Source organism: Pyxicephalus adspersus, chromosome 5, assembly GCF_032062135.1.
Source record: "Pyxicephalus adspersus chromosome 5, UCB_Pads_2.0, whole genome shotgun sequence".
Classification (NCBI taxonomy): Eukaryota; Metazoa; Chordata; class Amphibia; order Anura; family Pyxicephalidae; genus Pyxicephalus; species Pyxicephalus adspersus.
The window spans coordinates 134,277,935-134,303,189 of record NC_092862.1 but is presented as its reverse complement, the minus strand read 5'-3'; the positions used below and the strand labels follow the sequence as shown (position 1 = coordinate 134,303,189).

General features: G+C 38.0%; 1 protein-coding gene across 1 annotated transcript in view; it reads left to right on the top strand.

The window, feature by feature from the left end:
- The first annotated feature begins 417 nt into the window (after positions 1-417).
- Positions 418-25,255, top strand: part of RUNDC3B (RUN domain containing 3B) — a 70,590-nt gene continuing 45,752 nt past the window's right edge. The window contains exons 1-3 of the mRNA XM_072413417.1: positions 418-559; positions 20,942-21,075; positions 23,973-24,058. Coding sequence (XP_072269518.1) covers positions 21,046-21,075; positions 23,973-24,058 — 116 coding nt within the window. The 5' untranslated portion in view covers positions 418-559; positions 20,942-21,045. The remainder of the gene's footprint in view (positions 560-20,941; positions 21,076-23,972; positions 24,059-25,255) is intronic.

Sequence of the window (25,255 nt, the reverse complement as noted above, 5' to 3'; positions counted from 1 at the left end):
TATTTGATATTCTAGTTTATATTTTTACACATTTTACACCCAAGTGTCAGCTGTTGGGACAAACCAACATTTACATTTTTTTTTTTACAATATATAATCTGCACCCAATCAAGCAACCCCAACAGTGTTATAGTTTTTCCAGACCCATTATGCCAATTTTGATGGACAGGTAACTACAGGTAAATGAGGGGGGAAAAAATAAAAAATCCAATCAAAGACATATGTAATAAAAGAAAGGAATGAATATACTGAATTCTGCCCTTTATTATTATTTACAATTATAAACCACATGCAGTTATAAGAATTGATTATTTTTCATGCAAGTAGTCCATGAAATGAAAGAAATGTGTTGTTGCCTACATGGTAGATATAATGATAACATTATTAGCCATTTGATGATTGTGTGTGAGGTTACTAACTGGGTTGTTTTCTCTGTTTTGCAGATTCTCTGTCAAAACCCTGATTGACCGATCCTGCTTTGAAACCATTGATGATTCTGCACCGGAATTTCTAAACTTTGCTTCTATTTTGGAGCAGATCCTAAGCCATCGCCTGAAAGGTAACAAATGAGTCCTATCCTCTCCCTCCATTTAAAGAACCGGGAGATTGTTGCTTATTTTAAACCTGAATTCTAGTATGTCCGGCATCTTTCCTCGCTTTATACAGTTTTATTAAAGTCATTGTAAATGGAAGACTATGTCGCTAAAAAAAAAAAAAAAAAAAAAGGCTTCGCCAGACACCCTCGCTAGACATTTTACCCTAGCTATAATTAGTTTAATTTTTTTGGAAGCCTATACCTAACTGCTGAATCCCTCCCTTCTCCCTCGCTCCCTTCTCCCTACTGCTCAGATGCACCACTAAAACGTACACCTTCCTGATGACCATGGTTTGCCTATGGGGGTAATGCGGGTTCTCAATCCTTCAGTTGACTGTTGGTCTATCGGGTCTAGTAGGTACTAGAAGGTAATCCCTTCTGATCCATTACAATATCGATTTGGAAGTAATTTTTTTAATCAATTTATAGCCTGTTGTACAGTTTAAGGCCTCCTTGAGTGTTGAATTCAATTATTGCATTATTGCCTGTGATTTATGCCTTACAGAATTTGCTGTGTTCATCCATTATGGCAGCTTTACATACCTGTCTTTTGTTTACTGGCAGAGAAAGCAAAGTGAGATGAGCTACAATTCCAGGGCATTTGTTGTGATTTTGAGGATTATTTACTCCACAGAGCCTGCTAGAGAGGTCGCTGTTGATGTATTTTAAAGCCAATTTACAAATTTACAAACATTTTTAAAAATATACATTAATTTGTGATTGTTTCTTTAAATTAAAAAAGAGATTTTCTTCCACAGCTTGATGGAGGCATACAAACTATACCCTAAGCTGGGTTATATGACTGTTGTGTTGCATTGTAGAACACCTGAACCGAGGAAAGTTTTCCAAAAATGTCTACACTGCAAGCATGTATAAAGTTAAACAAAGTTTAAAACTTAGAACAAAACCAGTAACTATATATACATTTTTAACATGCAATCTCCAGGAATATTTGAAGATTCACATTACACACAAGATCTACACAGTCATAAAAAAAAAAAAAAAACTAATCGCCACAAGAACCAACCATTTACAGATATCGTAAATTGAGCAATATAAACCAGCTACTGGGAAACCTGCCATAAACACAGTGCTGGAGCAACCTGGATTTAGAGATAATAGGGATATGTAGATATAACCAGTGTACAGAACACTTTTGGGTAAAAATCTTTATAAATGAATGCAAAGGCACAAAATTCGAGGAATAGTGATTTAACCCAAGGTGATGCCGTCCAATGTAATGTTGAGCTGTTGTGCAGCATTGACCAGAGAACGCATAATATGATTACTAACTACTTTGTCATTGTTACTTTTAAGAATTGGTAGTTTTTTGTAGATTCATTTAAGGGGTTATTTATATTAGACAAAATTAATGTACTGTTAATTAATGTACATTGTGCTTGTTACTCTTTTTATACCATAAAGAAAACAGATTAAACATTTCATGGAACTTTTTAGGCATCAAATCATCCCCTATTGCAAATTACTGTAAAACAAATGTATTCAACACACATAAATGTACATATACAATATAATATTTTTAACAATTTACAACTCCTTGTCTTGAAAAAGATTGTTTTCAACGTGTTTTGCGGCTTTCAACAGTCTGCTTCTTCAGGAGACTTTTTCAAGACCTACAATCCTTACATTTTTTCCCTACAAACAAGAGAAAACACAATTTACAACATATTGATCAAAATACTAAATTTTATCAACATTTTGAATCAAAGTATAAACTTGTACATACAATTTGTTCATACACCTAAAAATCCTCTCTCCCCCAAGTCTGTCTAGTCCCAATAGGATTTGCTCTTTATTTTTGTAAACTTGTTTGCAATTTTTTTGTGCCTGAGTGATTTGGTTTTTTTTACTGTAAGTGCCCTAAATTGGCAAGTTGACACCAATTACTCTGATTGACATTTAATTTACTTGAATGGAATACTGGTCACTCATAAATTTACATTACGTCCTCCATTTTGCCACTTTTAATAAGTAGTAAAAGGGTCTGGCTGATCACCACTTTATAAATTTACTGGTAGTCTGACATAAGGACATCCGACATATGGACTCCTTAGGTAGGAACAGGGCTTGTTCGTGTGCAGGACCGAGACGTAAAGCAGGGAGCGGGGAGATTTGCATGACTTGCAGAAGAAATCATTTGCTAAACACAGCTGGAGTTGTGGGAAATCTTAAGAGCTGAGCTAATCTGTAACATTTTGTAACTCTTTAATGACCAAGACAAACTCTGCAGTTGTTCTTTTTGCATATCAAAGCACAGCTTGCTCCAGAAGTAATGAATGTCTAGGCTCCATAAAGATTTTTTTGTTTTGTTTTTTGCTTTGTTTGTGATTAGCTCACAGTGAGGAATTTCTACAGTAACTGACACCGTGCTGCCTAATAATATGTTGAGACAAACATCTGTCCTAGTTGCATTTAAAAAAATAATTTACATGTTCTGACTTACATACAAATTCAACCTAAGGACAAACCTACAGTCCCCATCTCGTATGTAACCCGGGGACTACCTGTATAGCAAACAGCACCGTAGATGTGCAGAGTGTTGATCAGGCAATAAAGTGGCTTTTAGCTGATGGCCTCCTTTATAAATGATGCAAAAGTAAAAATGGCATAAATATGCTTCTATGTGAATAAATATATTGGTTGTGTAAATGTATACATATAAGAGATTGCCTGTTAAATATTTATGATTATTTATTAGATTTTATATCTTTTTTTATCTTTATACTTGAAGTGGAGACTTTTTTGTATAAAGACAAATTTCTTTGATGTTTGCTAGTGTTCTGTTTGTTTGTATTACCATGCATGGTAATTCTGGATTCAATTATTTGTTGCTATTACCCTACAGAAAGCCTCCATTACTTGTGTTTCTGCATACGGCTGCCTTGTACTCTTACAAATAGCTTTACAATAGAGAATGTTTCCTAATTCATGCGGCAGATGTTGCTTAGCTGAGTTTCCACTCTAAATAATTTTTGCTAATACTGCGCACAAAGGCAGGCCAGGGATCTGATCACAAAGCACCATGACTCATATCAGCGGAATACACAGATTGTGCTTTCATGGTCTTTCAATCCCTTCAGCTTTTGATATCTGGAACTGAAATGGATGATTGGTTCAACTAGAGCAAAAATAGGTTACCTCTGACAACAGGATTGCTGTTGGGCAGATGAATTCCTAAATTATGAATTCTGTGTCTTTGATATAACCGCAACAAGTTTTTTTCAGTTTAAAGAGTATAAAACCCCAAGAACAGAAATGTTGTCATTTGCAGCTTGCCAGTCTTTAGATATGGTGACAAGTCATCCAAAGCATCTGCCTAGGGCCTCAATGCTTTGCAGGGGCTCAACATCCACTGATCCCATGCTGCTGAAAACAAAGTTATAAGGCAGCTGCAGTCATATTACTCCCTGTTGAGCCTAGGAGAGGAAACCACTGAAGTTTACGATTCATTGGGGTAGATCAGTGTTAGGTATTTGAGCATATGCAGTTAGTGTTCTGCTCTCTGCCCATCACCGCATTCTGTCAGCATGAATTAACTCAAGAACAATGGTAGAGAGAAAAAAACATGTAGAATGATGCCTTGCAAGGTAAAAAGAACCACCAGAGAAGGTAAATATTTTCACACTGTGCAGGGTGATTTCCAGCCATGTTGGTGCCCAAGGACAACCAACCCACTGTTGCTACCTCACTCCTAAAACCCAGCAATGTTCCACTACGTCATATACAAGAATATTTCAACACTCTCCACATATACATTTACATCTGTATACTTGCATACAAATATGTACACCCAGACATGGGACTTATTCTGGAAAATCGGACATGTGCATTTATATCTGCCTACACATGCATACCTTTACACATTGCCATACACTTACGATGGCTAGCAGTCCTTGCGGTTCCTAGGAATAAATCTTGGTCTGGACACTATCTACATTGAGTTTGTATGATCACCCCATGTTTGCGTGGGTTTTCTCCAGATATTCATGTTACCCCAACATCCCAAAAACAGACTGTTAACTTGGACTTGTATTTGTGAGCTTTTTGGATTTTCAGGGTGTGACTTTATTTTAGCCATTTCCAAACCACTGAAAGATGTCAGCTCTACATAAACTTTGAAATTAAAAGAGAAAAACACACTTATGCATACACATTCACACAACTCTAGCACATACCGGTAAAACAAATGAAACTCTAGATACTTCATATCACCTTCCAGAATATCCATCTCTTCTCCTACACACTGCCTTTTCTGTGCTTATCCAGCCTCCTCTTCCCTAACTTACAGCTGCTGGAAGCCTCACTAGCAGCAGCTTTCTCCAGCAAATTGAACACCCATGTGAACAATCCTGAAAATGCTTCATGGAGTTTTAATAGACCAGATGCCATCCTCTTAAATGCAGGACCAAGTGTCTTGCATTGTGAGCATGCCACAGGCTTGCTACAGCCTGGAGAGAAGAGGCATGGGCTTACTGTCCGAGTAGTAAAAGTTGATGTCCTAGACCAGAGGTCTGCAAACTTCGGCCTTTAGGCCAGATACGGCCAAGACCGTAGTCTGTTCCGGCCTAACGCCCCACTGGTTGATAGGTCTAATCCCGGCCGGCAGGGGTCAGCAACCTTGCTCTTAAGCCTCCCTTCCCTATATACCACGGCCGGCATTAAAACTTCTGCCGCTGGGGTAAGAGGACATTCCCTCTCCTCCCTATGCATTGTGGAGGAGAGGGATTTCCCTTCAGGGGCGTTCCTGGTGGGGACAGAGCCATTAGCACAGGACTCGAGAGAGAGTTCGGCCTAGTGTGCTTTCTTGACCTCCTGAAATGGCCTAGTAGCCAAAAAAGTTTGCTGATCACTGTCCTAGACAAAAGCTTGGATATTACAGGGCCATTAAAAAGCACTGAATGAAACTTTTTCTAAACAATTACTAGTCATGAATCAATCTATCATTTAAAACATATGCATAAAGATTTACCTGCAGTGAATATTTGGAAAGTCAGTTTTCCTCTTTTATTCAATATGACTGCATAGATCACACTGAACCTGCAGGTGTTTTATCTTCGTTTAGAGAGATGACCTCAAAGCCTTTTCCTAAATTCAACCTTCTGTTTTCAATAATTTTTATTCCATTTTACATAGAAAATTACAAAGCTAAAATGATACCATACAAACATCCAAAATAGTTAGTCAATACAGCTTATGCATTACTGTAAATGCTGTGAGGGGAAAAAAAAGAGGGAGGAACAAAAAAAAAAAATAAATTCAACCTTCTTATGTGGGTTATTGCAGGTTGAATACCAATATTTTCCTTCCCACTTCAAGATAAGAAATCATAGTATTGATGATAGAAAATAAAGTCTTACTGATTTTCATGCAGCCTTTTTAAAGTTTAAGAAAAAGTGTGTCTATTATGAATTCAATAATCTTCTATCTCTTGTTAACAAGATCGATTGCTGCCATCTAGGCAGATATTGATTTTCTTTTCTCCCCTTTTGCTGGTTGGAGAAATGATTTCCTGATTATGTTTAAAGTGTCAGTCTGCACAAATCTGATATTTCATCTTTGGTATATAATGGAGAGTTAAAGTGAAAACCTGTGATTACTTTCCTATCCCTCTTCCATCCCAGGGAGCTGCCATCGTCCTTTTCTTCCTAAAGACTATCTTCGTCCATCTTGGTTGGCCGTGCTGGGGTGTTAGGAGTTCATTTATTCCTGGCAGGTGCAAGGGAAGCCAGGATTGTTGGATTTCCCTGGCAGACAACGCTAAGCGGTGCATGCCACAGTCACAATTTGGCAGTTGGGTCACAATGGGACAGGTAAGCACAGTTGTTGCAGCAGTGGCATTGCCTGTCCTATTCTGCAATAACCACCTGCCTGAAATGCCCAAGTTAAAAACAAGTCTTTATTTCTTTTTTAAACCAGTAAAAACATAAAGCCACCAGGAGCTTCAGCCAACTGACAAAACATTCAACATCTCTTTTGTCTCCTTGAGCATCTGCTTTGTAGTGCAGAGCTCAGATCTGTATGTAGCACAGCCGCATATAGATCCAGCCGTCGAGGACAATGTATGGCTATCAGATAGCCAAAGATTATCACTGGGGTCCCAGAAGTCCACTGGGGAGCTGGCGGTTAAGATGACAGCCCCCCAGGATGTTATGGTGCCCAGGTTTTGGACCTTTCATTGCTAAAGGGCATCTGCAAAGGGTTAGTAAGTCTGTGCCAATGTGTCACATATGCTCTGTGTATTTGCCGACTATAGCAGAAGCTTAATACCCACCAATAATAGGTGCACTTTCCCACACTGTGCGCTTACCACTCCCCACCCTCCCAGCTTTTGGCACCAATTTAACCCACCCTCCCTCTACATGATTCCATACTTACATCAGATCACAGCCCTCTGTATATCGGTATTGTGTCATTATCCTGTTGGTTTTCTGGCTCTGTATATATGTATGTCTTTATCATTTTTTAATTTTCTTACCATGAGCCAACTTGCTACTTCTACTGGAAATCTGTTCCCAGTAATGACTACTCTTTCTATCAAATAATGTTTTCTAAGATAAGTTTTGAACTTGCTAGTGTGAGATCATAATGCCATGTTCATAAACTTTGTTGCATATTAAAAATACTGCCCTCCTTACCCAGCTCCTCTATATGGGTAAAGCTGGCTCCTCTGCCAAGGAACACCCAGTTCTTGTAGCGACGCACACAATTTTATTGTAATGAGAGCTCAGCAGATAAAACAAGAAACTGCTGGAGGTCAGAAAGGTCTTCGCTATCTTTTAGAACATTTGTGCTCTGAAATCAAAAAGTAGAAAGAGCTCTTTTTTGATCTTGAAGGGAACACCAAATGTCTCTGCATTTGTCATCTTTCATCGCTGAATTTAATTATGTCGAGTAATGTTCTCTTTCATCACAGATCATGTCAGATTAATGTCGCCGTGACCTTCTACTTAATATAACTTTTAATTGTTTGTTCTACAGACGTGTATTGATAAAACGCCATTTTACTGGAAAAATCAGGACCGTTTAAGCTTGAAACAGCCTGTAGGACATGTTAGCTGGGCACATTTAGTGCCGCAAGGCAAACATGGCATTTTCTGAGCAAATATGTGGTGACATTGGTCGGGTGACAAGGTGTTAAGGGATTTGTTATTTCTAAGCGGTACAATGAGCAGCATGAGGGACGTTATACATTAGGACTCCATTAGAGATCACCCTGGCCCTGTTATAAATTCTATTGTTGTAAGTGTGCTGTACACATAGCGCTATTCTGCTCTATGAAGAGGGGAGGTGGAGAACATGTTGACATGGCACCATGCTGTACCTACAGTAGTCATGCTTGCTGTGGTCATTCATCAATCTGCCACTGATGTTGGGGGTCTGTTGCACTCCTCAGTTTATCAAGATGGAACACCACAGTTTTTCTGGGCAACTATTATACGATGTGTGCACATAGCATAACTCATGGCAGTTCTCGGTTAAAATTGTCTAGAAATAGAGGCAGCATAATGTGCAACAGTGCTATCTTCATGATGCCGTGACTGCCAGCAGCCAAGCTCTGTTCTTGAATGTTGGCGGCACGTCTGGCAAAGCAAGACCAGTAGTCCTCACAATGGAAGGTGGTTTTGGTCCTGCATTGTGTGAGATGACCCCACAAGACAGGTTGGAGAGCAACTTGGTGGACCAGTTGTCACTGGAACTGGTGGGGCGAGGAAGACTGACTGGATTATTGTGGCTATTACTGTACTTCCAGTTTTTTCAGGGGATGGGATAAAATGCAGTATAGAGAAGAAATGTGGTGGTGTTAAAAACTGAAAGGAAAAAAAAATCAGTGGTGGGGAGATATGTTGTAATGAACAATTTTATTCTATTTATATTTTGTCTTCTCTGGTTCCTCTCCAGCCCTCTTCCCCATTTCCATTCCATTCCATTTTTTTTTTTTTTACCATAGAAGTAATTAATGGATCTTCTTAAAAATATCACCGCACCCTGCATTAGTACACCTTTCTAGAGCCCCCGGTTTTAATGTAACCTGTGGGTTGGTTCTTTGGAGTTACGAAAAGATCAATGGCTTAATTGGTGAGTGGGAATGCATTTGCATGCAGACTACGTTAGGTAATTTCCCCATGTAATTCTAAAGCTCCATGACGGTTAGAAGGGGCATTGACAACCAAGTTGGGGAGGAAAGGAGAAGATCATCCTGGATTTCACCAGCCAGGATACAAGGTGGGCTCTATCTGACTTGTTGCAGCTTCTAAAGCACAATAAGAAACCAGTAAAATGTTAAGTACAGGAGAGGAGCCTATACAGCTGTGAAAGACTGAAAACAAGACTAGAATCCATATATTAGAAAATGTTATTCACATTAAAGAGGAACTGGGACTATGAAAGCATCTTTCAAGAAGCTCTAAAGTAAAAAATCATTGTTTACCATGGTGCACTTTTTTTGGCCTCATAATTCCTGGCCATGGTGCACCATGACTGTCCTCATAATTCTTGACCATAGAATGCTGATATCCATTCAAAAACTCTAATTTAAGCATATCTGTCCTCCCACTTCTTACAGCTTTTATGTGCCATTGATTTTTAATCTGATGCAAATGTAATTATGGTAATTATTTCACATGCTCATTATCTATGTATTACCCCCTCCACTGCACAAATTGACTGGAAAAATTAATGAAAATTTCATGCATGGCTGAGCTATTTCTTACATGTAATCTATACTTTTAACATGTAAATGAAACTCATTATCACATTATCTCTTCATCTTGCTTCTGTCAGATGACCTGTTGCCACAATGAAGGTGTTTAAAGCAAACTCAAAATCATAAAAGGAAATTTATTTTTAGGCATTTGATGACTAATATGTCATTACAAAAAAATGTTTGTGAACTGAGCTTGACATAAATGGTCTTTATATGGCGAGGAAGGCTCGGCAAACAGCATTGTCAAGTTAGAAGTGGAGTCATTCCATTGAAGTAATTGACTCTTCCTTGCAAAGAAAAGGAACCAATACTTTATTACCATCACCTGTATGTATAATTTATAATATCTAGAAATGAGGCTTATGCCTATGCATTAATAATCCATTTAAAGCGGAAGTAACTGAACTGTGTCGTCCTGGTATTCTCCTTCGTCCTGGAGGAAGCGCCTGTCGCCGCCATCTTTATTGGCCTTCCTCCTTCGTATGTCACCCGATCATACACTGCGCATGTGTGAGATCGGCATTTGTTCCCTATTGAAGAAAAGGCTCCGCATGCTGATCTCAGGCATGTGCAGAAGGAGCAGCCAGAAGCCTCCCTGGATGCTTAAATAGAAGGATTGTCCTACGTATGTAAGGTAAAATTTAGCTTAAGTCCGCTTTAAAAAACCATTCTTGTTACAATAATTGCCACCTCTGCAGTGCTTTGCTCTAAATAATTACTACTCCAATGTTGCATGTTCTGAGGGCCAAACAACCCGCTAATTTGCAGTACATCAAAAAGCTTATCTGGACCCACAGGAGAATGATGCAGAGTTGGGCACTACTCTCTGTACTATTCAAGACTCATCCAACACCAAGAAAATATGGAGGTAAAGAGGAGCAATATGACCAAACCAAAAATCTGGGTTGAAATAAGGTTTTAGGTAAAACTCCAAACCTGGGACATTTGGCATAGAAGAGCAGACCCATAAATTAGTTGTTCAGAGTGTAGTATAACTGATGAATACAATGAGCTGTGCTGATGATATCCACAAACCATGTGTCTGACTTCCTAAAAATTATTCTTGATCCAGTGTTGGAATAATAGATTGAGTAGATCTGAAGAGGAGTAGATCTGGGATATGAGACTTCCTACCTTCTGCCAAATATTTGGGTCAAAGGACATAACCTGTTCCTAAATCTAAATCTCAGTGATGGGATGATTGGAAGGGTAAAACAAAAGCTAGCTTATTAGAATTGGGTTTTAAAACTAATTTAATTTGTGTGCATTTATATGTTTTAGTTGAAAGATGGACATATTGGGAAATGGGGGAAAAGTAGGGAGAGACACAGAAAAGGTGGATGGAAGGGAAAGGAAGGGTGCAGGAATCTCTTGAATGGGAATTGAATTAGGTTGAATGGGAATCCATCAATGGTATACGTAGAGAATAGAGAAATACGGAAGGGTTGTCCCAACTAGTAAACCACAGTCCCAGTGAGACAAATCAATCCAGGTCCATGGGAAGCATGTCTTGGTATTCTGCAGAGGAGGAAAAAGTTATCAAATATAATTACCAATGTCAAAAAATCTCTCTGACCTGAAAGAATCACACCCTTATCTAAACATTTAGTGATTCCAGTTTAAGTAAGTTCTCAAAGTAACACATTTTTTATTTAAAAAAATGTACAAATATTTTGTATTAAATCCTATCAAAACTAACATGGTACACCTTAAAAGGCATGCAAAACATGCATGTTGTGAAATTTTAAAAACCTTTCTTCATTCGTAGATTACTGTTTTTTCCAGTATTTTGAAGTATGCGGTGGATATAAAAAGTGTACACACCCCTGTTAAATGTCAGGTTTTTTGTGATTTAAAACAAATGAGACCATTTTAAAATGTTTCTCACTTTTGTGAACTCTAACCTGCACAATTAAATTAAAAAGGAAACATCGGTCAGAGAAAAATAGTATAAATTCTAGGTATAAAAGTATGTACTAAAAGTTAAATTCTAGGTATAAAAGTTGGATGCATAAGTGTCCACACCAATAAGCTAATGCCATAGATAAATAGTAAACATTAGTTCTTTCCCTAATAGTGGACGGTGAGCCACCTCAAGTAGTTTAACTATTTTATTGAGTGGAGGAAAAAGAAAGAGGTTTGAGGCTCAAAGTTTAATACAAAATTACTTTTTTGTATTAAACCCTGAACCTCAAACCTCTTTAGTTTTCCTCCACTCAATAATATAATGCTAATGCCACGCAAAGCACTCCTAATCTGTCCCATCTTTTGTGCACAGTACTCTTGAGGTCGACTCGGTCATTCCAAAACTTTTTTTTTTTAATTTTATTTTCCAGCCATTAATTTGTTGATTTGGACGTTTCTTTGGGGTCATTGTCATGTTAAAAGGTGAAGTTCCTCTTCACCTTTCTAGCAGACGCCTGAAGGTTTTGGGCCAAAAGTGACTGGTATTTTGGATTGCTCATAATTCTCTCCACCTTGACCAAAGCCCCAGCTGAATACGATCAACCCCAAAGCATGATACTGCCACCTCCATGCTTCGTTAGGATAGTGATGCAAAATGCTATTTATGCACCTTTTTGGAATTGTGGCAAAAAAGTTCATCATCCTCAGAAACACATTTTCCTAATGTATATTTTGCAAATTCTACCCAGGCTTGGGTGTTTTTTCCTTGTAAGAAGAAGCTTCCCTTCTGCATCACCAACAGAACACCATTCCTACAGTGAAGCATGGTGGGGGGCAGTATCATGCTTTTATATCCACTGTAAATCTATAATAGTGTACAGAAAAAAGAATTGCTAAGAATTTCAGTGTTGAAAATGATGGGAATGATACCCAGTATGAATGAGGTCTTTTGATGATGGTACAAATAAATTTTTTTTTCTCTTTGTGGGGGGGGGGGGGATTTATGTATTTTTTTTTTTTATAACTGCAACGGCATGTTTAGGTATAAGCCTTGAGTTTAGTTTTAAAAAAATCAGTTCAGCTCAATATGGATTAAAAATACATATTATGAAAATCATCCCTTTTCTCATTCTGTCATGATTGTAAACGTTCAAAGCAATTCTCCCATAGAATTAGATGTAGCTAAATGCTGGTTTTATGCATCAAAAAAGTATCACTGAATTAATAATGATTTTTTTTTTTTTTTACTGGATTTTTGCTTGGTTTCATCTTTTGATTTTGGTCTGGAAGTATACTCATATTTGTATTGTTTTTGCATGTGGGCATTTGCAGGACCTACGGGCAGTTTGGAATTCATAAAAAATGTTATAATTTGTGGCCCAATTAGGTAGAGTTTGAAATTATAAAGCAGAGTTGTAACTATTGATAGTATTTTTAGTGCTACTAGTGATTTTCCATGCCCATGACTACCATACATATCTTTCTTGTATGGACTTTTTTGTAAGAGCAAAAGTAATACACTTTCTCCCAAGTAGGGTCACATACACAAATTTAAACTATCCTCCATTTTATCTAAAATTAAAAGGCTGTATAGTGTATTTGTATAGATTTCTGTTTTTTATGCACAGGGCTAAAGAAATATATACATACTCAAATATAATCTGATCCAAATAAAACAGAGGTACTTATTTTACCTAAAAATACAGGAAAATGCTTTGATTCAAGTTTTAACACAAAAAAGGACCATCATTGCTAACATTCAATAGAACAGGCAATAAAATGAACACTCATGTTTTTTTTTTTAAACCTTTATTTAAAAGGAAAATAAATAAAATCACATAAGCTTTAAATTTGAGTTGATAATTATGGGTCAGATTCTCCTAAACCTTTTGTGTATTGTCCACCAGTAGATGGCGGGGTGTCCTTGTGTGTAACGTGCTCAAGTCTAGTCTCCAGAGTGGCAACCGTTTGTTACATACTTTACATGGGGACACAGCACCACCTGATGGTGTGACCTCAGTTTAAACAGATTCTTTTTCAAATGGCATTTTTAGGGGGGGATCTGTTAATAGTATAGGTGGTATACTTTAACACAGACAAACCTTTTTCCCTGAAGGCTTCTAGTCAGTCCAGTGATATCACAGGCCCTTTTTTCTTTCTCTTGGTGATTGTGTATGTGATTCTTCACCTGGACTAAGTTGTGCACACAGGAGTTCTGTGAGCCCTGTCCATGGAATGATCTGGAAGCAGTGGCTCTGAGTCTGCAGGGGACAGAAGGTGAGTACTACAGCAAAATATACTGCTGAGCAATGCATGAAAAATTGTTTATTCTTTTCTTTCCCCCAAACCTTACAATTCCCCTTGGCCTCTCCTTACTATTACTGCCTACTTTGTACAGTTCAGCTGATTTCCTGGTGTATGCTCTTATCTTCTTTCCAAAGTTCCTAACAAAAGAATATCTTTTCCAAATGGTGTCTGAAAATGTCACTTCTATTTGCAGTCACTTTCTTTTGTAGTATCACTGAAATATAAACTACGGCAGTTTTCTTTCCTTAGAACCCAACAGCTAGGTTCACCATAACTGGCTGACCTTGTCTCACTTCATAAGATATTCGTTTTGACTCGTTTTCCAACCCATCTTTCAGGTATTTTAGCAGCTCCAATTCCATGCAAATGTAAACTTCTCCTCCAGCGACCGTCTTTCAAGTCTAATTTTTGGCAGTTGGTCATATTTGATGACATCTGCATTTTAGATGCCGCAGAGGAAATGTAATTATGTATATGTGCTTTAAAAGAGCAAAGGACGGTTTTATGGCAGGTGATGCTGACTTTATCAGTTTGTCTCAACATGTGTCTTATGGGTCAAATCTGTTTGTTTCATCTGCCGAGATCAAAGCTATATCTGTTTGCACCCCCAAAGGGGATCTTGTGCCCTCTATTAGAATTTGCCTAATGATCTGTTTCCAGTACAAATTACTTTTGTAGAATATTCCTTTATCACAAAACTTTTTTTAAAACTTTGACCCTGGTTTTATTATGTTAATTGAACACATTTGTGTTTGCCAATGTAGGCAGAGACCGGGTAATTTCTCATACACTATCTGACCACCAGTTTTTTGTCCAATAACTACACCTATAGTATCATTTTGGGCACCTAATTTCAAAACCCCCAATCAATAAAAAGAATCTGTCCACCCTGTTACAGCTAGAACCACCTCTACTTTTTATTATGATAAAATATTTTGGGGAGTACTTCTGTGCAAGCTGAATCCATTAAGCCAGAAGAGCATCATTTTGTGAGATCGGGTTTTGATGTTCAAGAAATTCTGACCCACTGTCTGATTATCAGTGTTTCCCAACCATGAGCAGTTTGACTCCTAGGTCAGTTTAACAGATACCAATGTTTTTTGTTTTTTTTCTTCTTTTTTTTAAGGGTGGTAGCTTTTCCAATGACCATAAATAGAAGCCATGCTTCTATCTGACTCCTCACTCTAAAATCATGTGAGCTGGAGATCTCTGAAGACCTGAAAATTAATTAATGGGGTTCATCATACTAAAAGGTCGATAGATGTTGGCATATCAGGTCAATCAAAAGGTCAGCCCTAGTAGGTTTTCCGATCAGGGATCCATTGAGCTCAGTAGAATTCCTCAACATCAAACTCCTCCAACTTTAGGCCTGATTTATTAAAGCACTCCAAGGCTGAAGAGGATACACTTTTATCAGTGAAGCTGGGTTATCCAGCAAACCAGGAATGGATCTGGTTCATGATTGAAAACATTTGCTAACAAATAGAAAATAAGTTTTAAGAAGTGTATAAGCAGTGTATCCTCTCCAGCCTTGGAGATCTTTAATAAATTGGGCCCAACGTGATTATATTATCGGGTTTCGTACAAAGGCGTACAGTCATGCCGAAACAAATGTCCTTTGCCTTCTCTGAATTATTCATACAAATGAAAAATTGAATTGCACAATAGTCTAAAAGTCACAAAGCTCATGAGCAACTCCCAACATTTGTCAAAAGTTTTAGAAAATATGGATGACCAACCAGCCCATAGGTGTAACAGTTGGGTGTCCCATCTGTATAATCTATAAGTATATAGACAGTGAGAATACTGAACATGGTATGCGGCAACAGTATGTTAGAGTTTCTGCATTGGATCTTTGGATTCTGTTGTTGCGTACTGGTAAGGCTCCAACTATTTCTCTGAAAGGTGTTGACTTATGACCTTCAGGTGTTACTTCAATCCTTATTCAGGACTGAGATTCTCTGACTAATAGTGAAGAGGATAGAAGATATACAATTTCGGCCCATAAGTGCAAAACTTTAATATGCCTATTGAAACATTGCTGACCTGCCATAAACAAGCCCCACTTATACAGCATAACTCCACAGTCTTTACCGAATGTCATCTCCTTATACAAGGAAATATGTGCAAACAAATACAGCAATTTTTTCTTTTTTTTTCAAAATAACATTTGAGCTGTGAAAATAATAGAAACATGTTTAGAGCGGGGCCTTCCCCTAATTTAGTTTTTCCAATTAAGTGGGAAGAGCAATTCCTCCCCTGGTCCCACGGTTGGCATTTCATTACTCATCAGATCTTTTCGAATAGAAAGATCCCTTTCCGTTACGGAACTAGCAGTAAGCCAATTTAGTTTTTGACGTTTTCACATAATATTTTAATTATATCCTTAAAGAGTTAAATTCAGACAATCCTAATTTTAATAAACATGTCTTTGAGCCAAATAAATCTTATTGGAAAAGAATGAATCTGTAGGTATATAATTAAAATTTTATGAGCAAAGCTGTTTTTTGTTTGGGTTGCTTTTTAATTGTGTTACTCTTTTAAGTCCTTGTCAGTTTGTTTTAATTAGATATAATATATTAGTTTATTGTCTGTGTTCCCGCAAATTCTGTCCTAATTCCTGATCACCAATGTCACCGAGGAATATGTTTTTAGTTTTTGCAGAACCTTTAGTTGCTTTCTGTTCTGGTTTGAGTAAATGGGTAAGCTTCACTTGTATAATCCAGATGGTCATCCAGATATTCCTTTTAAAGTGCACAAACCAATATATTAACTGGGCATACATACAAAACTGATGGACACCATGACTGCAATGCTTTATGGTCAAAATGTTTACCTGTGTAGCAAAGTATGCAGATACCCATTTATATGATTGAGACCTATTGTCTCCAGTGCAGGGCACTGCAAATGCTACAGCTACAAAGTCTTTTTAGATATTTGTATGCTTTCAGCATTGTGGAAATCCTTTGGGGATGGTCATTTTTTTTTTTTTTTCGAGCATGATTGTGCAAATCTAAATCTATTACTGACATGCTTTGATGAGTTTGGTGTAAGGTAATTTTGGTGTCCTGCACCAAGCCCTGACCTCAATGCTATTAAATGTTTTAGGTTGAATTGGGACTTAGCTAGGTTGTCTTTTTTAACATCAGTAACTGATCTCACAAATGCTCTTTTGGCACACATTCCAAAATCTTAAGCAAAGCCTTCCCAGAAGTCTGCAGGCTTTTTTAGCCATAAAGAGGGGAAGATCTATCTTGATGGCAATTTGATGGCGTTTTGGAATAGGATTTTAATGGGAAGCGATGTTAGGGCCAGTTGTCCACAGGCAAATAATGTATTTGTAGCTACTTTCCTCACTTCTAAGAGCATTTAAAATGAGTGATTGTTACACCTTTTACATTTTCTCCCATTTTCTTACTGTATGTTTGGTAAATTCTTCCTAAATCTACTGGAGTGGAACCTTTGAAATGTAACTTTAGAAAATGTTCCCAAAGAGCCAAGCAGAAATATGGAAAATCAATAGCCATTTGCTGACCATCTGAGATTCCGATGGCTTAATGCATTTTCCAATGTATAGTTTATATATAGCTAAACAGATCATGCAGAGGATTTACAGAAGTGTATTATAAAGCAGAATTTACCACTAACTTAAACACTGTATTCTGTTTTAGATTTTCTAATGCATTATGTATATCCTGCAAAGATGTTGGTTAATTAGTACTTTACAATATTTTGGTAGAGCAAAGCTAGAAACATTTTTGATAAAGGTGAAGCCTTTTGGGATGAGTTAACCCAGAACCTTTAGCTCACCCTGAGTGTTTTCCCCAAAATATAAAAAAGATAACTTTAAAAGATAAAGTGGGAAACCTTTATAATGTCCACAGCAGAGTGGGGACTGGGACTTTAGCAAACGATCTCACCAGTAGAGTACCAGAGCAGTGTCCTCCCCAGCCCGTTTTTAGCCGGGTGCACCACCCAGCACTTTTCATCAACCACCAGGCTGTTTTTGGGTGGTTACTGAGAAGTTGGGTCACAATACAGGGTCCACCACCCACCTACAACTTCTTTCCACCCAGCTTAAAAATTTCTGGGTTGAGCACTGTGGATATAAGAAATTCTCACTTGTTTTATTTATGTTTGGTCCACACAGGGTAAATCAACCGTCTAAATCGGTCCTGACCATTGTTGGACAGAAAAAAATAAATCCCCCCCTAACAAAAAAAACTTACCGCTGTCCAGAAGATTTGGAAGTTTCTCCTCATTTTCCTTCCTGAATCCTCCAAAAACTGAAAAGAAAATTTTGCCTGTATATAGACTTTAAAGTCTCAGTTTGGGCAACAGTTAAGTTGCCCTTGCATTGTGGCCACTTTGCAGTTCCAGGGGTCAAATGCTCGTTAATTCTTGGCATAGAAGAATAGGCCACAATACTTGCCAAACCTCTTACCCCTGCAGTCTTTCATTGTGCTGTGTGACTTGGCCCCACCCTGAAGCTGCTACCCATTGCAGCTCCACCAGTCAGTGAAGGATCAGTAGTACTGTACAGTATGTAAGCAGGATGAATTTGCCCTCATTCTGCATCCTTCAAGAAAATGAGACCAGCACCAGTCGCTGGAGAGGTTCAGTATTAAGGTAAGTATTACAGCTTGTTCACCGTCCTGAAGGCTAAACTAGCTTTTAACTCATTTACTGTATGTGGGGGGGTATTGAAAGGGTCATATCACATTCTACAATCATTTGGTGACACACACATTCCCTGTATGGAACATATTGTGATTTGACCTATTATATATCCAGTAGTTGGTTACTTCTGTACTAAGCAGTTTCTTTTTGTTTGTTTTTGTATTTGCAGTTTGAAGGTCATATGAAGGAATCTGTTGGCTGATGTTATATTGCTGACTTTTTTCCCCCAAAGTAGTGTATTTATGAGGTGTAAGCAATCCTTAAGGCAGGAAAGATGACAAGGACTCGACCTTCATATTTACGCTGTCTATTGCTTTGCTCCAAGCTATCTTCTTTAAAGTAACCCTCTCACTGATAAATTCTTTGTAAAGCCCTGAATAAAATGTAAATGGTATCGGGGATAGATAGGTGATTGGGGATGGGAAATGTCCATGTTCAACTTGCCTTCTTGGAGTGACATTTGCATATCAGTTCTGGGTGTTCAGGAGGCAATGTAAAAGTTCATGCAGCCGTGCATGCCATGCAAATAATACATTGCAAGCAAGTGATAATTTTTTATAGCTCTCTGGGACTATACTGGCGAGATCTTTTGTCAAGTCCTAGTCCACACATTATGTTTCTCCCTTGCTCTGTTAAGTTTTATTTTTTGCTTTTTTTCATTTATTATTGTGGAGAATGGAACAGGATCCCCTAAAGGCCCTGGGTTCACTCATCCCAAAAGGCTTCACCTGTATTACAAAGGTTTCTATCTTCGCTCTAATCCTCTAAATCAATTACTTTACCAAAAAATAAAAACTTAATGCGATTACATTCACTTTTCTGGATCTGCTCTGAATGTTTCGCACAATTTTTCCATCTCTTAAAGGAAAGCTTCAATTTTATTCCCAAAGTCAACATTTCCTATTCTCAATTTGGCAAAATTTACCTTAATTAATTTGCAGTTTAAAATGGAATTCGGTCTCCTAAATAAATTGCTTTGCTTGATTGTTAAAGGTTAGCTTAAACAAAAGCTCTTCTGACTTTAAAATGATAAAAAGTAAAAAATATAGATGTCAGAAATGAAAGCTTGTCTTATATGGCTACATTGCAATAATATTGGGTGAGTCTTAGGGATGCATGGGTAAATAGCTATAGCTGAAAATGCCTCAGCGGATGGAAAAAATGCCTTTGCGCTTGGTGGTCAGGAGGAGAAAAAATGCCCCACCGCTGGTGCTCAGCCTTATTGTAAACAATTTGTACAGGCCCACTCAATTCTTTGGTTGACTGCTTGGTCCAGTGGCCCCCAAATTGATTTCTGTTGTTGATCTTCAGGTTGCTGCACAGGCCCTGGACCTGGTAGGGGGAGTTGATTTTTTTTTGCATTTATCACCAGTAATTACGAGTAAAATTCGATTTTTTTGCTGTCATAAATTAAAGTCACTGTAAATTTGTATATATATAAAAATATAGCATAGAAAAGCGTATATTAATGTGACTCACATCTATGCAAACTGCAATAATAACTAAGTACTTTCTATTTTCTCAGACAAGCCTTGGAAAGCAGGCAAAAAAATTAAAATGCAAATATAAAGACACAGCGGCAAGATGGAAATCTCAGAACCTATTATATTTCAGTGTTATCACTCAATAAAGTACTGCTGCATGCGCGTTTCTATTGCGCACCTTCTAGGCCATTTTTTTTCATTTATAATTGAATCTGCAAAGACAAATAAAGAAAGCCATTCTGTATAATAAACATAACCATCCGAATGAATAAAACAATCTCTCTTGGGAGACAGTTGGAAAAAGCAACATGTTTTTAATGTGGTATCCGTTTTTATTTTATAAATTTAGTTAAGGACTGTAGGGAGGTTTTAGCAGTTTATATGAATTTGGAAGCTACTTTTATTCCCAGCTCTAGGTAGGGCAACTCGCCAGCCCCACTTCTTTCTCATTTTGATTTTTTTTTTTTTTTGTATAAACACCTTTTTCTATTGTCTTTAGTCATATGACAGGGTATTTTTTTTGTTATCCTTTTTATTATCCAGCCAATGAGGGCTTCCTAAAGTCAGTAGAGTGGACCCATGTAGTTATATGGTGTCATTCTTTACAACATTTCCTTCTGAGCCCAAAACAGTTTGATGCGCCTCCCCAGGGGCCGGGTCCTTGACAGCCTGGTTTTACAGGAAGTTGGCTGAAAGCAGTCTGCAGGAGACAGCACAGAGAGAAGGGGAGTATTGCAGTCAATGCTTTTTCATCATTCCCAAGTGCTTAAAGTTATTTTTTTTTTTTCACTTCTTGATCAGTTTGTTCAGATTTATTTTATATATCTCTAAATATGTCTGAAGATGGAAGAATGGCCTTGTCAGTCTCCTGTTTCTTCCAATCACATGTTGAGGGCATGGAGGTGAACAAGCTGTTTAAATATTAGGACTCATAGATATTACTTTGACAGGTAAAAGGAAAACACATGATATTTTTAGGAGGGGTTAGGAAGTATGCATCCAGCCCTGGCCACCTAAATCCATAATACAACCAGAAGCCTTTGCTAAACTTCTTGGATTCATGACAGCTAGGGTGCCAGTTTATTGGGACTTAAAGTATTTGGAGGTTAATGAGATGGTGTAGGTCCAAATACTAATGTGGTTTATATATTATTGTATCCATTTGTTGATTAAAACTCCTGCCTAGCTCATAATATATTGTAATCATATTTCCTGTGGAATTAGAATTGTTTGTTTCTTTTGCAGGCCAGCTTACCTGGTTTGGCTATGAAAGTCCTCGAAGTTTTTGGGATTACATACGGGTCGCATCTTCCAAAGTGCCCCACAGCTGTATTTGTAGTATTGAAAACATGGAAAATGTGAGCTCCTCGAGAGCCAAGGTAAGAACTTTCACCTTTACAGGAAACCTTCATTCCTCTGCTGATTATTTTCTGATCATGCTTGGTAGGTGCATATCCATGATGATACCTGAACTGGCTGTAAGATCATATAATATAAATATAAGTTTAGTGTTCTTCCAGTGTGTCCAGGAACCTCTTAACAGTATGGAGTACAGTATTGCACTTTCTTGATAAGTAGCTGATGGGAAGGGTGAGGAGCCTGCTGTAAATGCCTTCCTGTCAGGGATGCTGAGCCTGCATGATTGAAAAAATTAAATGATTTAAATGGGTGAGCAGGGACAGTTCAGCATGATGGGGAAAAGTGTTGGGTGATTCTGAGTGTATCTGTCTTGCTGCAGCTTTTAATGATCATTGTGAAAAGGTAGTTATGTGTAGTACATTCAGGGTAAAAGCCACACGGTTGGTGCAACCCATGTCACAGGTAACCATATTTGCTTGGAAGTGGCACATATCTTCCATGAGCAACTGCCCAAGCAAAAGCAACTTGCCACTTTTGGGAACCGCATTTCGTTCCACTGAAGCCAACATGCATCTGTGTACACAAATTAGTTCAGAACCGTTTCTGGTCCCTTAATTAGGATTACAGTTGGGCTTGTGGCACAAAACTGTGTCCTCACCATGGTACTGAAATGGTACTGAAATTTTCTACAACTGTCCATGTCTGGAGGTCGGGCTGGAGCTTAGGTTTAGGCTCATGTTGCATTCAGGGATGGGTAAAGACAAAAATGAATCCTTGCGCAAATTTGAAGTCAGACCCAAATGTACAGTATTGTAGCTCCCTGAATCCCTGCCATTCAGTTATTGGGGCTCAATGAAAAGTGGGAGCGCCAGGCAATTGCCCAGTTTGCCCTCCCTAATATGGCCCTGGTTACATGCACTTTAGATTGTTGATGTTTATCAACTAGTGGAGGGCCTTTTATACCCCTAATTACATTACACGGGCAGCACAGTGCTTCAGGGGTTATTACTCTTGTCTTTGCAGCGCTAGGTCCCAGGTTCGAGTCCCATCCAGGGCACTATCTGCTTGGAGTTTGCAGGTTCTCCCCGTGTTTGCGTGGGTTTCCTCCGGGTACTCCGGTTTACTCTCACATCCCAAAAATATGCAGTTAGGTTAATTGGCTTCCCCACAAAATTGACCTTACACTACATTAATGACATATGACTATGGTAGGGACATATGACATGTTTACATTAAAATCCTAGGGACTGGACCAACAAATCTGCCTTTCAGTACAGCTGCATCTTGAAGACGCAGTACATTACCTTTTTAAATGCACAACAGGTATACTTTAAGCCTTGGCAATGTTAGCTAATGCTGATTTTCCAATAATGTTAGTCTTAACTGAATTAATTTAAGACTTTTATTTTCTCCTGCTGTCCTAGTCATTCTGTCCAATCGTGGTTAATGGCTTGGGCCGTTTCCTTTCCTCTTGAAATCTATGATAAGAGAATTTCTTGGAAACCGCATGTTATAATACACTACAGGAAGTCTCTTATTCCTGAAAACCTATTTATTCATATTTTTTTCAATATAGAACCTTCTGTTAACCCCCCCCCCCCATAAAAAAGACTGTTTTTTCCTTTGCTGCCATAGTTTGTCCATCTTCTCAATTAGAATGAATGGGGTTAACATGCTTCAAAGCCCTGAAGCAAGAAAAATGCGAACCAGATTCATGGATCACACAGCAATGGTTTGTAAATGTTAGAGGAGCTTTTATTAGAGAAATAGACGTAAGGCTGTAGTTAGGAACCTGTGGCTGGATATTTAGGTAAATTTAGATTTAATTACAACCTAAAGTAGCCATAGTTTAAGAAAGCCCTTTGCTTTTTTTTTTTTTTTTTTTTTTTTTGTTACTGCTTATCCCAATGCTTATTCTTGTACTTATCCACTGTGCTTCTTAAAACGATCTCTTCCAATACTGTAATTTGAATAATGTGACCCTGGCGTTATTTTTGATAAGTATGAAAATATACAATGATAGACTTCCAAATCTATCCATGTTTCCCCAGTAGATGAACTGGGTAGTTAAATGGTAGAAGTTTGTGCTTGGTGGCAAGAAGAGGCGAGCATAAAATTTTAGCGTTGCCCATGCAGGTAAAAGTGATGCCACCCGTGACAGTAGCTTTTGTCTCCTTTTTGAAAGTGTGGTAATGGGATTCCTCAAAAATGCCTACTCGGGTATCTAGCTCTGTAAAACTGCAGTAAAAAAAAGTGCCCTCAACCATGTGTATACTCCCAAGTCTTGCCTTGGACTTACATAGGGCTACTTCCTGTTCCTTCTAAGGGCAAATAGAATTATTCATGTTTCACCATTGTGGGTAACGTCAACCTGTTGCTTTGACTTGGAAAAAAAAACTTTCGAAAAGCATAGGGTTACCCTTATTGTTGACCTGGGCACCATGTACAACCTGGACCTATAATCTAAGACTCCGGGATTGATCCTAAGTAAAAAACCCGAACTGAGCACTGTTGGACTGAAACACCCAAACAGGTTTGTTTTGGCAGTGGAGTAGCTGAGTAACTGTTAGTGAAATTATTAAATGTTTTACTCCTTATAGCCAGCAACCGGGCATCATAACCAAGCATCTGACCTGACTACTTGTATCTGCTAGCTTTGGTAGCATTTCATCACCAAGGCATTGTTTTATCTTTTATCATAAAGGTGCTATAAGGTAATGGCAGGTCATGGAGATTTTCATCCATATGCTGTCTTTGTGATCAGATTTAGTAGACTAATGGTTACGGAGAAGAAAAGATTTTTAATTGTGTGGGGAGGCAAGTTAATAATTTGCACAAAGCCATGGCCTTGTATCCACGTCAGCTGAAACATCTCAGTTTGTATGTATTTCTGCTTATTCTCTGTGTTTTGTTTTAGGGCAGGGCCTGGATCCGAGTTGCACTGATGGAAAAACGCTTATCCGAATACATTACAGCAGCACTGAGGGACTATAAAACCACCAGGTCTTCTACATTTCATTCTACCAATGCTTTTTGTATGATATTGGGCTTTTTTATGTTAGATTTGTGTAATCAAAGTGTATCCAAAGATAGAAAAAAAAATCTTTGTTTTTCTTTTTTGTAACCAGCGCAGGTGTCAGAAGATTTCCCCACCTCTTTTTCAGGTGACATCTATAACATTTTTGACTTCCCAATATCTTCTGGTCAAACTGGTCACCAGTACAAAGAAAAAGTCTGAATCACATTTAAGAATTATAAAATAAAATTAAGAGGTTTGTTGATGTAGCTTTCTTTCGGGTGCATTCAGCCTGAATTTCAGATCAATTTTGTATACTTTAAAGACCATTTGCATTTTTGAGGCTTCCATTTGTAAGCTGAATTAACCTGCTTTTAAGCTGCTTTCGCATTCCTATTGACTTGCATAAGGAGCGAAATCGTTCCAACCTGAATAAAACTATTGATACAGGTCCTAATGACCTCTAAAGAAGCACTAAAACAATACAATATTGATGGTCAATGGGAAAAGGGTTTCTTTAAATTGGTGGTCAGTGTTGACTCCTTACACTTATGTTTAGTTTAAAGGTTTCTCTTCACTATGAGGGGCAGTAAGAAATGCCCCTTACATTGGCGTTTAGTTGTAAGCAAGATTGTATTTAGTTTAGTAAACATAGATTGATTTCTCTTGGATGAAAGTAATTGCAATTGGTATTCTATTTCTACATAATTTTTCCAAAATTTTTCCCAAATTCTTAAATTATTAGGTTGCTGTTTTTTTTGGAGTAATTGTTCAGTCCTAGAATAACATCACATGTTAAAACACATAATAAAACATAATAGAACTATTGTTATTATTAAATTATTAATAAACAGGATTTATATAGCGCCAACATATTATGCAGCGCTGTACATTAAATAGGGGTTGCAAATGACAGACAAATACAGACAGTGACACAGGAGGAGAGGACCCTGCCCCGAAGAGCTTACAATCTAGTAGGTGGAGGAGTTTACACAGAATAGGAGGGAAGATATGTAGTGGTGGAAAGTAGGGACGGTTTCAAAATACAGAAGAAGATGGGTAGGCAAGTTTGAAGAAGTGGGTTTTGAGGGCTGTTTTACATGAGCAGAAAGTAGGAGCAAGCCGAATAGGACGAGGAAGATCATTCCAGAGAGTCGGGGCAGCTCTAGAAAAGTCTTGGAGCC